Source organism: Stigmatopora argus, chromosome 4 (assembly GCF_051989625.1).
Source record: "Stigmatopora argus isolate UIUO_Sarg chromosome 4, RoL_Sarg_1.0, whole genome shotgun sequence".
In the NCBI taxonomy this organism is placed as follows: Eukaryota; Metazoa; Chordata; class Actinopteri; order Syngnathiformes; family Syngnathidae; genus Stigmatopora; species Stigmatopora argus.
Genome location: NC_135390.1, coordinates 2,339,514 through 2,358,007, shown reverse-complemented (window position 1 = coordinate 2,358,007; position 18,494 = coordinate 2,339,514). Strand labels below are relative to the sequence as shown.

At 40.4% G+C, this 18,494-nt stretch overlaps 1 protein-coding gene across 6 annotated transcripts in view; it reads left to right on the top strand.

Moving 5' to 3' along the window:
- ascc3 (activating signal cointegrator 1 complex subunit 3) overlaps positions 1–18,494 on the top strand; it is a 228,603-nt gene that overhangs the window by 102,581 nt on the left and 107,528 nt on the right. For 4 of the 6 annotated variants that reach the window (XR_013300078.1, XM_077599236.1, XM_077599237.1 and 1 more), the window contains exons 18-24: positions 517–603; positions 6,710–6,886; positions 7,066–7,291; positions 9,787–9,941; positions 10,957–11,055; positions 17,255–17,423; positions 17,689–17,909. Coding sequence is in view for 4 of the 6 variants with exons in the window: in XM_077599236.1 (XP_077455362.1) it covers positions 517–603; positions 6,710–6,886; positions 7,066–7,291; positions 9,787–9,941; positions 10,957–11,055; positions 17,255–17,423; positions 17,689–17,909 (1,134 nt within the window). In the remaining 2 variants the exon portion in view is untranslated. The other 2 variants (XM_077599239.1, XR_013300079.1) reach the window with 2 other exon arrangements.

The window sequence follows — 18,494 nt, the reverse complement described above, 5'->3', positions numbered from 1 at the left end:
TGATGATTACCATTCAAATCGTTGCTCAAATTCCCTAAATACAAACTGTGAATTACTATTTAGTCATACTTAATGCCCTAGTAATTATTAGGCTAAAGAAAATCTCCAAATTTCCCGGACTTTTATTGTTTTTTGTTGGAGAACTTGTTAAGACCCTGACTGACATAGCTTCTTAAAGGGACAATGCATGTACATACAAACTCTTATACACTCACAAGTCGGCTCAGTGAAACTGCTCGGGGCCATTGTTCGCTTTTATTGCTGCGTAGACCGTGTTGTTTTACCTTGTTTTGTCGCCGGTCTTTTGGTCGTCGGTCTTTTGGTCACCGGTCTTTTGGCCGCCCGTTGTCGCGGTCGGGGCAACCAAAAGACCGCGACCAAAAGACCGCGACCAAAAGACCGGCGACCAAAAGACGGCGACCAAAAGACCGGCGACCAATCGACCGCACACGCCTTATTTTAATGATGAACCTCATAACGCAAATATTTTGTTTCTTTTTCCTATGTTTTGTGAAGACGTTCAATGAACATTTTAACTCTGAGCGAACAGAAGCTGACATCCTTAGTATTGTGTCCAAAGCTGAAGAATTTGAACAGCTAAAGGTAAGCATGTAAAAGAACATAATTTCTAAAAATGACAAAACACTGTGTGTTGCACCCTCCAGATGTTACAATTAGCACGACACAAAGTTTGATTAAAAAACATGGTTTATTCCAGGTGGTTTGCTTCTCAACAACCCGTGAGAACTGTTCAAATGAACATGTAAAGAAATACATGTCACACTTAGGAAATATAAACAGAAATAACAGGGCAATTAAAAAAACAAAGATAAGTGCACAAACCTTCGTGAAATGAGCGGTGGTTTTTCTTCTAATTCGTTCGAGCTTACTCCACACAAAAATGACTGCACTAAGGTCGCCGTCATCCGAACTGCTTACATCGCTACCCTCTCTGTCTAAAGATTGTGCTGGATATATAGTGTTGTGTGGTAGGAACCATTGTACTGTAAATAAGTTCCTCTCTCATACCTGTTATTAATAATTCAAATTCCCTGTATTAAGCGATAATAAATCGTACAAAAACAACATGGCACATTTACTAACATAGGGCGCACTTAAGTATATAATTTTCCCCAAAGTGAATGGATGCCATCATCCTTTTGTATGCACTAAATTCAAGATTCTGAAAATGTCACTGTATGACGCTGACAGCTTGACTAACACGCTAAATTTGTATAGTGAAAAGGCGGACGTGACTGATGCGCGTGCAAAATCATTAGCAAAAAAATTAAAACAATGAGATACCGAAACACTCCCACCAATCACTTGTGATTTCCTGCATGACACAAAGGTATGAATTCTTGCAAGAATAATTATTAACTACTTGAAATTACATTAAACAAACATTTTAATGCACAGGTGTCAAACCAATTCCACAAAGGGCCAAGTGGGTCCAGGTTTTTCTACCAACTGAAACAGCACAGACAGTTTTAACAATGAGGTTTCTGCTGAAACAACCAGCACTTCCTTGTTATCAACTAGTTACAGTTGAAAGAGAACAGATTGGTGCCAGGGTGTCGTCATCATTGGTTGGTAGGACAACTTACACCCACTTGGCCCTTTGTGGAATCGGTTTGACACCTGTTTTAATGGCAAGTAATGACGCTTAACTACTTCATTGTGCCTCTAGAAGTGTCAGTCTCTTCTGAATTGACTTTTTGGAGGAGACAGGCTTTGAGATACATTTCCTGCTGACATTCAGAGTTGACTCACTCAAGAGTAGTTTTACTTTCCTCATTCTTGTCCAGGATAAAATTCCACAATCTTCACAAATCTCCATTATTTGCGAATGCTTAAATAATCTTGCAGAAGCACGAAGTCATTAACGTAATCATTTCTGCATTCCCTGGTCCATTTCTTTCTGGTTTGAAGGTTGAGCACATACTCCTTTCTCTACCTTGTCCAGAAAGTATTTGCTAGGAGTTCAAAACAATGCCACCTTTCCCGAAGATACACATATTTTACAAACTTCCCTGTAGGTGGGACGGCGATGGGTGATTTCACTGTGAGGATCACAGCTGTGTATTACGAAATTGGTGGTGCTACTCCACAAGAGTGCTATTTCCCAGGAAAAAAAACAAATAAGTAATATAAAAATATAAAAAGTCACATCCTGGCAAGGTAAATTCTAAAATATTGCACAATCTAAGATATTGCACATTGTTATTGCACACCCAAAGTTATTGCACAGAAGGGATTGTGTGTCGTGCTAACGCAAGTTCAGAGTACTGATGGCTGTCCCTAAGTCTCTTGTCCGTGCTTTATGAGACCTGTAGCGTCTGCCAGAGGGCAGCAGCTGGAACAGGTTGTGACCAGGGTGGTATGGGTCCCTAACAATGTTCCCGGCTCTGCTGAGGTAGCGAGGGCTGGCAATGTTATCCAGTGAGGGCAGAGAGCAGCCAATGATCTTCTGGGCGGTGTTGATCACTCTCTGCATGGCTTTTCTGTCTGCTGCCGTGCTTCCAGCGTACCACACTGTAATGCAGTATGTCAGGATGCTCTTCACAGTGGCTCTATAGAAGGTTACCAGAAGCCTGGTGTTCAATTTGTTCCTCCTGAGTACCCTCAGGAAATGGAGTCGTTTATGGGCCTTCTTCACCACAGCCGTGGTGTCGGTAGACCAGGAGAGCTTGTCCGTGACGTGGACCCCAGGAATTTGAAGGACTGGACCATGTCTACGCATACTGCATTTATGAGGAGTGGGGCCAGATCTGTGCTGCGTTTGCGTTAGTCCAGGATTATTTCTTTTGTTTTCGTGGTGTTTAGTGTGAGATTGTTCACCAGACATCACAAAGACAGTTTGTTGACCTCATCTATGTAGGCAGACTCATCCCCCCTGTGATGAGTCCGACCACAGTGGTGTCATCGGCAAATTTGATGATGGAGTTAGACTGGTAGGTCGGTGTGCAGTCGTATGTGTACAGGGAGTATAGAAGATGACTCAGTACACAGCCTTGAGGGGAGGCAGTTCTCAGTGTAATGGAGGAAGAGTGGTGGGGACCAAGTCTAACAGTTTGTGGGCGGTTGGTTAAGAAGTTCTTAATCCACCAGCAGATGTAAGAGGTGGGGGATTTTGTCAGCCAGAATGTCCGGTATTATAGTGTTGAAGGCTGAGCTATAGTCAATGAAAAGCATCCTCACAATGTTCCCATGGTGAATCCAGGTGGCTCAGTGCTGTGTGTAGAGCCACGGCGATGGCGTCTTCAGTGGACCTGTTTGCTCTATAAGTAAACTGGTGAGGGTCAACTGAGGGAGGGATTGTATCCCTTGTAAGTGGTCTACTGTTGGAAATTGTCATAAAGTCATACAGGAATGTGCACAATGAATAACCATCTCGTTTCGCTGATTTTTGGAGGATGGATACAAGCACACTTCTTATCCTTCAAATTTGCCTTTCCCATACACCTCTCATATGGCTGGAAGTTCATGACAAATTCATATTCAAGTCTGTTCAATTGGCTTTCATCCTTTTCTTTCATCGCATTCACAAACTCATTTCTGGCACCGATGAAATTTGTGCCTTGATCACACCTCGTCTGCCGAACTGGACCTCAGAAAGCGTTGACCGAGCATTCATAAAGGCATCTAGGTCAAATCATCAAGCATCTCAATATGACCACATGCACGTGATTGACAACTCGTAGCGTTTTAAATCCTTTCTGCCTTTTTTGATGTAGAAAGGACAAAAGAATCCATCACGCAAAATGTAAACGGTGGACTGGTTTACATCCGTTCTCCAGGGAGATTTGGCATATAATCTGTTGCTCTGTATATTTCCCTAATCTTCTGCATTTCACACATTTTAAAAATGAGAGATGATACAAGTTTACTGCAACCGAGAATCCAATTACTATTGGATCTCAGTTCATATGTTGTGATACCTCTCCCTTGATGGTATGCTCTTTCGTGATCATGTTTAGCAAGCAATGATGACACGACGGTTTCTTTGACAGGAACTCGTCCTCAAGGTCAGTCCTCACAGCTGCCACTAAACTGGAGAGTGGTAAGATGGTTGTGGGCTCCTCCACACAATCCGAGTGTTGGAAAATGTGTGATAATGCATCAGGCTTCCCGTTCCTGGACCCTGGGACGTAGGACAATGTAAAATCAAACCTACTGAAAAACAAGCCACTGGCTTGACGAGGGTTGAGTCCGCGGGCTGACTTGATATATTCCCAATGTTTATGTTCGGTCCAAACCACAAATGGTTGATTGGCCCCTTCTCGGTGATGCTGCTACTCCTCTAGGACATGCTTCACAGCCAGCAATTCGCGGTCCCCAATGCTGTAATTGCGTTCGGCTGAAGTCAGCCTATGGGAAAAGAAGACGCAGGGATGCACTTTTCCATCCCCTGGTCTGCACTGAGAGAGGATGGCCCCGACCCCCACCTCTGAGGCATCCACCACCACAATGAACTGTAGTTCAGGGTGTGAGAGCACAGGGGCCGAGGTTAGAACGACCTTAAGATTCACGAAAGATGCTTCTGCTTCCTCTGACCAGTTAAACAGGGACTCTTTCTTGACGTGACTGCTGTGAGGGGGCGGCAATGCGGCTAGAGTCCCTGATAAACCGCCGATAGAATTTTTCAAACTTTACTTCCTACCTTCAGGCCTGGGTCACTGAGCAACAGCCGCCACCTTTGTTGGGTCCATCCGTATCTCCCTGTTTGCCACGATGATCCCAAGGAAGGTGGGCTGTCGAACATGAAATTCACATTTCTCTTCCTTCACGTAAAGTAGGTTCTCCAAAAAGCGTTGTAGCACCTGTCGCACGTGCTGCTTCTGCTCTGTGGGGGTGTGTTAAAAAACAAAATGTCATCCAGGTAAACAAGCCTACTGGAGACACCTGGTGTGACAGACAGGACTCCAGGCTGTGACCTTGGGACTTGATCAGTCAATGACCGGGGTTGTGTTCCCTGAGCGAAGGGAGGCCCAGCGCTATAAGGTTCTCCGGGTAGTCCAAAACATAAAAGCATGTGACTTCCTGGTGGTTCCCTGATAAACGGAGATGAACTGTCTCAGTCCGGAGGTCTACTCTGCCCAACAATGGCCGTTTAGCGCGGCAGTCCTCTACGGTACATCCACTGGGGAAGTTCTGATGCCCAGTAGGGAAACCAGGACCGGTCGATAAAGCTCTCATCTGCACCGCAGTAGACAAGCGCGGTGGTCTCGTCCATCTGGCCGGGAGCAGAAGACGATGGGGGGGGGGGGGGGATACCCCAGTGGCAAGGCTCACCAACACATCCCTCTCTCTTGGTGAACCCTCCTTAACTGGTCGATCTGGACACCCACGTACGAGATGACCTCTCTCACCGCAGTCAAAGCACAAGGCCGACCGAAGACGAGATCTTAGAACCCCCTCTCAGTGGCGAGGGTACAGAACTAGACTGAATTTTCCGCCACCCTTTGGACCCCTGGCGTAGAGACGTCAAGTGTCTCGCTTCCTGCCTGCCGAGCACTGGGTGATCGAACACTTGCCGCATTACCACTGTGAATGCTCCATACGAAGAGCAAATATTCGAACCTCTCTCCCACTCGGCTGTAGCCCACGACAGAGCTTCACTGCGAAGACAGCCAATGAGGTAGGCGATCATGGCTCGGTCCGTGCTGTATCTCTCTGTCTCTGTCTCGCTCTCTCGCTCTCTGCCTGTATCTATCTCTCTGCCTGTATCTCTCTCTCTGCCCGTATCTCTCTCTGCCTGCCTGTCTCTGTCTCTCTTTCACATGATCTTCTGATGAGTAAACAATACAATCTTCAAATCAAGGCTTAATCTTGAAGGTCTAGTTTTCCTAACTTCAATACCCCTGTACCTCTTGGTTTTTTTCTTGGACGTCGGGGCATTATTACTATCCCTTGTCAACAGTGTCGAACAATTGGGCCACAACTTATCACCGTAAACACATAACCACCAACCATGAGGGGGAAATGTACTTGATCCATAAATGAGAGTAATGCTTCCTTTATTCTTGTCGGCATAGTTCACTTCTGCACAGTCTTACGTCACAACACAGCACACATTGCTCTTTGTTGTGTGAACGATCGCAGGTTTACCCACTTATCAGCTTATTATCACAGTTGCAATGTACCTACTGATTTGATCATGTGATATTCACAACTTGATTGCCATAGAAACAAATTACCGCCTTTCGGTCTATAAGTCTATTTTCTTTATATAGTTTGGCCGAGCTTATGACTTTTACTCCAGTGCAACTGGAATAAAATTATTCACATATCACATCATTTCACGTTACTTTTACACTGAACCGCAGAGGACGCTCTAGGCCTTTGTTGATAATTGGTGGTAATCAGTTCCAAGATCATAATCCAAGGCTATGTTCTTCTTTGGGCAGTCGGCTATCCGTATGGCCAAAGTAGTAGCTTGGTGGTAATCGGTTCCAAGATCATAATCCAAGGCTATGTTCTTCTTTGGGCAGTCGGCTATCCGTATGGCCAAAGTAGTAGCTTCCATACAGACGATAGTCTTATTATGAGATGTAACAACCTTCATTGCTGTCTTACTTAAAGCTATGTAAGGCATCTTACTAACTTTGGCCTCATCCTTCTTGATAGAGAGAATGGTAGACTCATCTCTTCTCAAAAACTATCCAGTATGATCCTTAGTTCTTGTAATTGGGAATCCTATTGGCAGGTTCGTGATGAAGAAATGGAGGAGCTGGAGCAAATGTTGTGCGACTACTGTGAGATACCCGTGGCAGGTGGAGTGGAAAATGGCTATGGGAAGGTTAACATTCTGTTGCAGACCTACATAAGTCGTGGAGATGTTGACAACTTCTCTCTCATCTCAGACCTTTCATATGTTGCACAGGTAAGAAACAAACTCAATGCAAACACCCATTAATTTACCAACATGCACTCCACAAAGGCATGTGGCTCAGGATTGAACATTTTTAATCCAAACACTTAATTGTTTATGGATTAGAATAATAACATTTTCAAGGGTGGTTAATTTTTATACTACTGTTTAATATTTTTGCTATTTTTCAGAATGCTGCTCGAATTGTCAGGGCATTGTTTGAGATTGCACTAAGAAAGCGCTGGCCAGCCATGACCTACCGACTGCTCAATCTCTGCAAGGTCATTGATAAGCGGCTTTGGGGCTTTGCCCACCCACTACGACAATTTTCCAACTTGAGCCTCATTATATTGACTCGACTGGAGGAGAAGAAACTCACTGTTGAGAAACTAAAGGAAATGAGAAAGGATGAAATTGGTAAGAAACAAAATCACTCTTTTAATATTTAAACTTTGCACCATATTTTTTAATGGAAACTGGACCACAATTTAAGATTTACATTTTTGCTCCCTTCTTTATTCCTCTCTGTTTGACCATCTTTTTTTTCATATTACTGATACACAAATGTGTCAGTTCATCAAACCATTTTAACCTGTTTTTGTTGTTATTTTGTCAACATAGCCCACCTAACACCCAAAAACGAAAAGGTATCTTGTGCTTCGCATATATTTTCTTAGATCCTTATCATGGCAATGGTGTCCTTTTTTTTAAAGTTACTTCACTTTTTCCTTTAGTCTTTAATTTCTATATTTTTATTTTTAAGCGGCCCAGTTCCATAAACAATTTTTGAGATCCGTCTCCTCCTTGGCAGGTCTTCCAAAAGTCACACAGCCATACAAAACATATGCTTGCAAATTGCATTCTTCATTGCTGGCAAATGCATGTATACATTGTAGCAAATCTATAATAACTGATAAATGATACGTATGTCACAACTGACCCTATCAGCGAGTATCAAAAGAAAACAAAAAGCACAACTGAGTCGGCGAATAAAACTAAGGATCAAAAGCATAACAAAACAGCAGGCCGAGTCAGCGAGTACAACTAAGGATGCCAAGTACAAAACACAAAATACTAATGTCAAACTGAGCAAGGGCAAAGCAAGCAATACTCCTACAGTCTACTGATTGTGGCAGGTGTTCTTAAATCCCAGCTGCACCTCTCTGCCGCAGGTGTCTTGTACTGCTCTGACTTTTTGGCTTAATTAGCTGTTGAAAAGAGTGAGTCAATGTAGGCTACAGAACATGAAAGATTCAAGATCAGATTAAAAAAATTGGATGCTACTTGCCTATGCACATTGATTTTCAATCCGTGTCCCCACTGATTCTCGCACAGCTTCTTTGGATTATCAGTAGTACCTCTATTTATGAATGCTTTAATTTACAAAATTTTAAGGCTATAGGGTAGTGACATCATTTTAATGGCTTAATAAATAGTTTTCTTATAATTTTGCTGTTTTTGCATTCATATTTCATACAAAAATTGTACAGACGCTCCCCTACTTACGAACGAGTTAGGTTCCGAGCGATTGTTCATAAGTTGAATTTGTTTGTAAGTTGATTCAGTGCTATATTTTGTATTATCATTTATGTTTAAGGCCTATATAAGTATATTGAAGGTTGATATAAGTGCATTTGTATGTTTAAGGCTTGTATAAGTAACACGCATTGGTTTGTAGTGAAAAAAATATTTTATAAAATGGAGAGAATATGTACAGTACTGTATAGAGAGAGAGAGATTTATGTATTAGAAACTGGCCGAAAGAAGCGATCTAACGACAATTGCACAGTTTTCTTCTTTTTTTCATCATAAATGATACGGTAGCACTGTATGGCATCATTCAATTGATTTGCAAACTTTGTACAACGTTCAATATTTGGGTCATTGCTGCTCCATCTTTCTGTTTATAAATGGTACTGACGGTCGAACGATTCAAGTTGTACATATATGTGCAACGCTCACCACTCTCACGCGCATCAAGCTTTGTTATTATTGCCACTCGTTTCAAATGAAATGGCTTGCCTCTTCCTTGCAACTCCCTCAATAGAAGCCTTTAGCTTTTTACCAACCATATTCAATAATGGATGCATGAGATATTTAATGATACAAATGAAAAAGGGTCTTTGCACACTGGAGATACATTCACGCACTTCCGCATTGCAACGAAAAAGAAGGTAGATGCTGGGTGAGCTGAGCTCTCACAGCGCCAGGCGTCGGTATTAGCGGCGGAAAGAAGTACTACTCTGAAAAAGGCGCGAAATACAAAATTGGACTTAGAAACATTTTTCGACTTAAACGCAATTTGCAGACATGTTCGTATGTACCGTTGTTCGTAAGTTGAATGTTCGTAAGTAGGGGAGCGTCTGTATAGGTTTATCATTTTTAAAAGGTTTTTTAGTGGTTATTATTCAAGATTGTGGAATGATTTATGCTCCCATATAAGCCGCCCCCACGTATAAGCCGTTAAGCGTTATGGCGTTTCATCTTTGTACCCTTGCAGTTTCGTGTATGTCAACTCTTTTATTCGCATGTAAACCGTACCCTGGATTTAGTCATAATTTTTTTAGCGACAAATACGGCTTATATGCGAGTAAATATGGTAATTCAATGTAAAATGCTGCTCTACTTAGGAAAAATACAAGTTAAGAAACAAATTCTGGAACCAAAATAATTTTGTAAGCAGAGGTACCACTGTACTATACAGTATACAGTGCCCCGTATTTCAATGTTAAGGTCAATTCCTTTATAATTCTGTTATCTTTGTTTCCTTTTGTTAAAACACAATTGGGTTTCAGAATAAAAGGTGAGGTTTACTGATCAACGTGTCAATACAGTGTACCACGAGTCATCAAGCTGCAGGTTTTTTTGCGTTTTAAAAGTGTTGATACTCTTTTTTTAAAAATTGTTTCCAGGCCACATGCTTCATCATGTCAACATCGGTTTAACAGTCAAACAGTGTGTCCATCAGATCCCTTCGATCACAATTGAAGCCAATGTGCAACCGATCACACGAACTGTTTTGCGTGTCCGTCTCATTGTCACACCTGACTTCCATTGGAGTGATCAGGTAAATGTGTTTGCATTTTATTAAGACTTCAATAATGCAATGCAATTGCTTGCCACCAATTCAGGGTGGCACCCCATGGTACCCAGAGGTGGCTGGGATGGGGTCCAGCACCCCCAGCAACCCTTGTGACCATGAGCGGTCTGGAAAAAGAATGAATGAAAAGTTAGTTTATTAAGATGTAGATGTTCTATCTAATTTGGTAAATCAAGTGGTTTTATTTGGCATTTTTATTAATGCATTTGCAATTGATGCTAAAATCCAATTTCAGCTTTTTGTTCTGAATATTGATGAAATAAAAATACATATTTGTCTATAAATGCTGGCGACACAAGGACAGAACAACTCAATGTTCCTCCCGTGAGGAAGAAGAAAGGTGCATTACATACAACAGAATAAAAGCTTCATTTTAGTTACAATATGCCTAGATCTCACAATAAGTCTGTCAGTTTGTGAGTCTAGTGAGAGTAGATACTTAAGTGTTTTTATTTGGTGTTGTGAAAGATGTTTATTGTATGGAACAAATGTCTTGATTCAATGAAGATTTGGGAATCACTGGAGAATTGGTCAAAATTGTGAAATAATTGTCTTACTATCATTTTCAATAAGAATAATATACTTAACACATTTTCATTATCTAATTAAGATCACATAAGATCATGACTTTTGTGGCGCCACTTAAAACTAAAAACTTGAACTTAAATAAGATGCGTTGGTTCCCAGCATTTTTTATTCATGGCAGGTTTTGAGGAAAAACACGACTGACTGGATATATTTTTATATAATTTATTTATTAATATATGTATGAAGGTGCTTAACATTAGTTGTTAAGAAAACAGGCACAATGTTCTCTGAATTTCATGGCGCAATTCGCCTTGCTGTTGATGAATGATGATGGGTTGAACTGATGATGACAAAAGTGAGACAATACTTCTAGATTTGTTTGCACCCGTCTCATCCCTTAGTTTTATGGCCAACTTTTCAATGCTTTGACGTTCCTTTTTCTTCTGTTTTTCAGGTGCATGGGTCGGTGGGTGAGCCATGGTGGTTATGGGTGGAGGACCCAATTAATGATCACATCTACCACTCTGAATACTTCCTCCTCCAAAAAAAACAAGTATGTTTGCTTCCATTACATTGTACAGCATGAACCCAGCAAAAAATAAAATATGAACCTAACAAAAAGTTCAGTGATGCAGCTTTTGAGTAGAAAAAACCTGATTCCCCTGTGGTTGATTGCGACAAATGCACTGTGTAAATCAGGGGTCCCCAACCACCGGGGCGGGAACCGGTACTGGTCCGCGAGCCACCTGTTGCCGGTTTGTCATAGAAATACATATTAACGTTTTCAATATCGCCCTCCTACTTGAAATGAGAAAAGTAGTTATAATAATAATAATAATAATATTAATAATAATAATAATGATGATAATGACGTGCTAGTGATCACGGTGGTGATGGTGACGGTGTATATATATATACATATATATATATATATATATATATATATATATATATATATATATATATATATATATATATATATATATATATATATATATATATATATATATATATATATATATATATATATATATATCAGTGGTGTGCCGGCAGGGCCTTCAGGGCCTTCTCTGCTGGCCTAAGAAATATCTGAATCACAGACTGATGTTAATTATATTTTGCCCATGAATACTTATTAAATAATTCCAAATTGTCTGTCAGCTTCCTTTCATTGCTTTCCCCCTGGTTCCACTGCTTCCAGATGTGTGTTTTCATATTGAAGCATTTAACCAATCACATTTCAGCCATTATTTGTTGCCAGGGTCAGAAATCTGCCTCAAGGCCTTCACAATCAGTTCTGCAGGCTCTGCTGCATAAAGCAAGCGTCGATAAAACTGTTGCTTTAACCAATCAGATTTCGATTTGGTGACATGAAGGCCTTCCAGCAGGCGTACAGATACGTCATTGCCTTCTCGCAGGCGTAGAGATAGCAGCAAATTGAATTGCTGGGAGTGCTTGTTATTTGCCACCGATCGACATGGTGTTTGGAGCAACACTGGATTTGCAAATTTGACTTGTTTAACTAAAGCAGCAACGAGACACCAAAGCACTTCCGGACACTTACAAGCAACGGTGCTCTCGAAAACTTTTGGGGAAACCCGAGTGGAGTTACAGTTCAGCGAGCAAGTGCGCAGGGAAACGGAGCGCCACAACAAAAAGGTAAAGAAAAATAGGGAAATCTTAAAAAGTTTGATAGACTGTGGAAACTTTCATTTCGGGGACACAAGGAAAGCGCTGCATCCCCAAACAAAGGAAATTATGTGGAACTTCTTTCTCATTGCTGAGAGAAACACGGATTTACATTACCACCTGTCCACTAATAAAGTGTTTAGTGGCACGTCAGGCAAAATACAAAAATAGCTGATCACTGCTATTGCTGAAGTGATGGAGGAAGAGATCAGAAGGGAAATAAAAGTACTGTTTGTCTCTGTAATGGTGAATGAGTCTGTGCCGTGTGCTGATGGATTTAAAGCACATCTGGATGATTTTGAATTTTGTTTTTTGCTTCACACATTTAATGGCATTTTTGAGCATTCACACGTGATTTTTTCAATACTACAGAACAACAAATTGGATGTACAGATTTGTCTTGCAAGAGTAAAGGAGTTTTGTGACACAGTTGAGCGCGAGAGGATCCGATATGAGGAAATCTACGAGGCCACTGAACGCAGTACAGGTGCTCCAAGCGCACGAAGAGGTCAAGCGCAAGATTCTCGCGCGCACTACTACCAACTCCACGACAGGATTCTGGACAATATTATTTGCCAGACGCGGACCAGATTTCAAGACCACGAAGACTGATAATTCTCTCCCTCCTCGACCCGCAGAAGTTTCGGGAATACCAGAAAACTTTCCCACATGCAGCCTTCTCCATCTTAACGCAGAGCCACGGTACACTTTTCGATCTGCCTCGGCTAAGAACAGAACTGATTGTAATGTCTGCCACGGATGATTTTACAGGAAAATCTCCCACTGATCTCCTTGACTTCCTTCAGCAGAAAAATCTTAGTGAGAGCATGGGGCGGCTGTACACATTAGTGGGTTTGACACTGACCATCCCCGTGTCCACTGCTTCTGTCGAACGGACATTTTCAGGCCGAAACAGAATCAAAACTTATGCCAGAAGTACAACAGGACAGACTCGACTGTCAGCATTAGCTTTGATGGCGATAGATAAGAACTTCTTGATGGACCTGAAACGCATGTGTAATCTGTACGACAGAGTAATTGAAATCTTCTTGAGGAAAGAAAGGAGGATGGATTTTGTGTATAAATAAAAATAATTTTGGGTGAGTAAAATGTCTATTTTCCTAAATAATATTTCATTTTTTTAGTTTATTATTGATTATTTTTTATGTGTCGCAGCTGTAGCTGCATTAAAGGTGAAATACTTATTGAGGGTTGGATTGATTCACACACCACTACTGAAGTGTGAAATGAACGGCCCACCACTGATATATATATATGTATGTATGTCTAAATATATATATATATATATATATATATATATATATATATATATATATATATATATATACATATATATACATATATATACATATATACATATATATATATTAATACATATATACATACATACATATATACATACATAAATACATATATACATATATACATACATACATACATACATACATACATATATACATATATACATACATACATATATACATATATACATACATACATATATACATACATACATATATACAGACGCTCCCCTACTTACGAACGCAATTGGTTCCGAGCGATTGTTCATAAGTTGAATTTGTTTGTAAGTTGATTCAGTGCTATATTTTGTATTATCATTTATGTTTAAGGCCTATATAAGTATATTGAAGGTTGATATAAGTGCATTTGTATGTTTAAGGCTTGTATAAGTAACACGCATTGGTTTGTAGTGAAAAAAACATTTAATAAAATGGAGAGAATATGTACAGTACTGTAGAGAGAGAGAGAGATTTATGTATTAGAAACTGGCCAAAAGAAGCGACCTAATGACGATTGCACAGTTGTCTTCTTTTTTTCATCATAAATGATGCGGTAGCACTGTATGGCATCATTCAATTGATTTGCAAACTTTGTGCAACGTTCAATATTTGGGTCCTGCTGCTCGATCTTTCCGTTTATAAATGGTACTGACGGTCAAACGATTCAATGCCCGTGAAACGCTCACCACTCTCACGCGCATCAACCTTCGTTATTATTGCCACTCGTTTCAAATGAAATGGCTTGCCTCTTCCTTGCAACTCCCTCAATAGAAGCCTTTAGCTTTTTACCAACCATATTCAATATTGGATGCATGAGATATTTAATGATACAAATGAAAAAGGTTCTTTGCACACTGGAGATACATTCACGCACTTCCGCATTGCAACGAAGAAGAAGGTAGATGCTGGGTGAGCTGAGCTCTCACAGCACCAGGCGTCGGTATTAGCGGCGGAAAGAAGTACTACTCCGAAAAAGGCGCGAAATACAAAATTGGACTTGCGAACATTTTTGGACTTAAACGCAATTTGCAGACATGTTCGTATGTACCGTTGTTCGTAAGTTGAATGTTCGTAAGTAGGGGAGCGTCTGTACATATATACCTATAAACATATATACCAGTGGCGTACGGTGCATTTTCTCGAAGCGCCTTCAACGTATCAATCCAACCCTCAAAAAATATTTCATGGCTATACAGCCATGGCCATATATGGCCCTTAGCCTTGTGCTTTTTCTTGCCAATAAATTGCCCGAAAATGGGGGTAAAATCCAGCCGAAAACAGCATTTATTGATTAAATACAAATACTGGAGCTTTTTAGACATCAGAACCGGGCCCGGAGTATCATTTCCCCGGTAAGAAGACAGCGATGAACGTTGATACGTCCATATGTGAAATGACAAAAAATGCACTAAAATTAGGTAAAATCCACTTCCTAGCAGCATTTATTGATTGAATACAAATACTGGAGGTTTTGAGACATTACAACGAGGCCAGGGGGGTGATTTCCTCGGGAAAAGACAGCGATGGACGTCAATGGCGAAACGGCAAAAAATAAACTGGGGTAAAATCCACATCCTAGCAGCATTTAGTGATTAAATACAAACACTGGAGCTTAAATACAAACACTGGAGCTTAAATACAAACACTGGAGCTTAAATACAAACACTGGAGCTTTTCAGATATCAGAACCGGGCCCACAATTGAAATATTATTTAGGAATAAAGCCATATTATACTCACCCAAAATTATTTTTAACTGTACACAATATCCATCCTCCTTTCTTTCTTCCTTCTTTCCTATCCCCATCGAAGCTAATGATGAAAGTCGAGCCTCTCCTGTCATATTTCCGGCATAGTCCGTTTGGAAAATGGCTTTAAATCAACACAACAATATACAGACGCTCCCCTACTTACGAACATTCAACTTACGAACAACGGTACATACGAACATGTCTGCAAATTGCGTTTAAGTCCAAAAATGTTCGCAAGTCCAATTTTGTATTTCGCGTCTTTTTCGGAGTAGTACTTCTTTCCGCCGCTAATACCGACGCCTGGCGCTGTGAGAGCTCAGCTCACCCAGCATCTACCTTCTTCTTCGTTGCAATGCGAAAGTGCGTGAATGTATCTCCAGTGTGCAAAGAACCTTTTTCATTTGTATCATTAAATATCTCATGCATCCAATATTGAATATGGTTGGTAAAAAGCTAAAGGCTTCTATTGAGGGAGTTGCAAGGAAGAGGCAAGCCATTTCATTTGAAACGAGCGGCAATAATAACGAAGCTTGATGCGCGTGAGAGTGGTGAGCGTTTCACGGGCATTGAATCGTTCGACCGTCAGTACCATTTATAAACAGAAAGATCGGGCAGCAGGACCCAAATATTGAACGTTGCACAAAGTTTGCAAATCAATTGAATGATGCCATACAGTGCTACCGCATCATTTATGATGAAAAAAAGAAAACTGTGCAATCGTCATTAGGTCGCTTCTTTTGGCCAGTTTCTAATACATAAATCTCTCTCTCTCTCTCTACAGTACTGTACATATTCTCTCCATTTTATTAAATGTTTTTTTTCAGTACAAACCAATGCGTGTTACTTATACAAGCCTTAAACATACAAATGCACTTATATCAACCTTCTATATACTTATATAGGCCTTAAACATAAATTATAATACAAAATATAGCACTGAATCAACTTACAAACAAATTCAACTTATGAACAATCGCTCGGAACCAATTGCGTTCGTAAGTAGGGGAGCGTCTGTATTTGCTTGTGCAGCTAAGTTAGCGAACTGAAAGTGGCACACACACCATTTTCTCGGCTGTAACAGGCTTGCTAGCTTCGGAGTTGACCACCCTTTCTTAATGATGTCCATTTTTTTCTGGAAAAGTCTGTCTTGGAAAATAGCTTTGTGAGCAAATCTGCAACAGAATCCATTTGTTTTTGCCTCTGTCGGCCATTGTGGGTGGAGTTTGCGATCTCTGGCTGCCTCACTATGGCTTTGGCCAGCCTACTAGCCAATCATAGTTGGTGAAAGCAATGACGTATCCCAGCCAGCAAAATGCCAATGGCTGCGAAAAAAGATTGTGGGGTTGCCAACTCGAAATCTGATTGGTTAAAAGCAACAGTCTAGTTTAATGCAGCAGAGCCCGCAGAACTGATTGTGAAGGCTTTGAGGTAGATCTGATCTGGCAACAAATAATGGCTGAAATGTGATTGGTTAAATGCTTCAATATGAAAACACATCTGGAAGCAGTGCAACCAGGGGGAAAAGCAATGAAAGGAAGCCATTTGGAATAATAAGTATTGATGGACAAAATATAATATGATTCAGATATTTTTAGGCCAGCAGAGAAGGCTTTGAAGTCTCTGCCGGCCCACCACTGATATATATATATATATATATATATATATATATATATATATATATATATATATATATATATATATATATATATATATATATATATATATATATATATATATATATATATACACGTACACACGTACACACGTACACATATACACACACACACAACATATATTTCATGGAACACGCTTATTTATTACCTATTTATTCATGTCTACAATATATTTACCTGTGTTCTCACCTTGCTACCGCGACAGCGAATTTTCCGAGTGTGGGATGAATAAAGTTTATCTAATCTAATCCAAGATGTGACATAAGCATTATAATTAATTAGTTTTAAGTGAGTATGGGTTTGTTACTTCTTTTTCAGGTGGTAGCCGGGGAACCGCAGCACATTGTGTTTACCATTCCGATCTTTGAACCACTCCCCTCCCAGTACTACATCAAGGCAGTGTCTGACCGTTGGCTTGGTGCCGAAGCGATCTGCATCATCAATTTCCAGAATCTTATTTTGCCAGAGCGTCACCCCCCGCACACTGGTACGCTACCTGATCAAAAAATGCCACATTAAGAGAAACTAATTAAATCATGCTTTTTTTTTAACTTAAATAGAAATGGTATAAAAGTAATGGATTTGTTGAAATCATTGAGCAGTGGTTACAAAATGTCTATACACTGTTTAAAAGGATTGAAAATATAATGGCTCTGTTGGTAGTGGATGACATTGTTTAAAATCTGGACTGCCCATATCTTTCTGTTGATTTACACAAACTCGTACCAATTTTCAAATCATATTTTTTTCAGAGTTGTTGGACCTGCAGCCGTTGCCTGTGACAGCTTTGGGACACCGACAGTATGAAAGCTTGTACAACTTCACCCACTTCAATCCGATCCAGACACAAATCTTCCATACACTGTATCATACGGACACTAATGTCCTGCTGGGGGCACCAACGGGTTCTGGAAAAACTATAGCTGCTGAGATGGCCATGTTAAGAGTCTTTAACAAGTACCCAAGCTCTAAGGTTAGAATGCATTTTTTTTTAAACAGTGTTTAATGATTAAATACAAATACTAGTATTTGTATTTAATCATTAAACGCTGTTTTCGGCTGGATTTGACCGACTTTGAGAGCATTTTGAGCCGTTTGGCGAATGGACGTATATAGACGTTTTTTTGCCTCCATCACGACATCATCGCGTCATTTTACCGAGGAATTCACTTCCCTGGGCTTGGTTCTAATATCCAAAGAGCTCCAGTATTTGTATTTAATCATTAAACGCTGTTTTCGGCTGGATTTGACCGAATTTGAGAGCATTTTGAGGCGTTTGGCAAATGGACGTAAATAGACGTTTTTTTTGCCTCCATCGCGACATCATCGCGACATTTTACTGAGGAATTCACTTCCCTGGGCTCGGTTCTAATGTCCAAAGAGCTCCAGTATTTGTATTTAATCATTAAATGCTGTTTTAGGATGGATTTGACCCGATTGCTGTCATTTTACGCCTCGGTTCTGCTACATCTGCCCGCCCAAGAGTGCTTATTCGCGGGCTTCCATGCCCGCCCAAGAGTGCTTATTCCCGGGCTGCCATTGACGGTAGACTAATAAA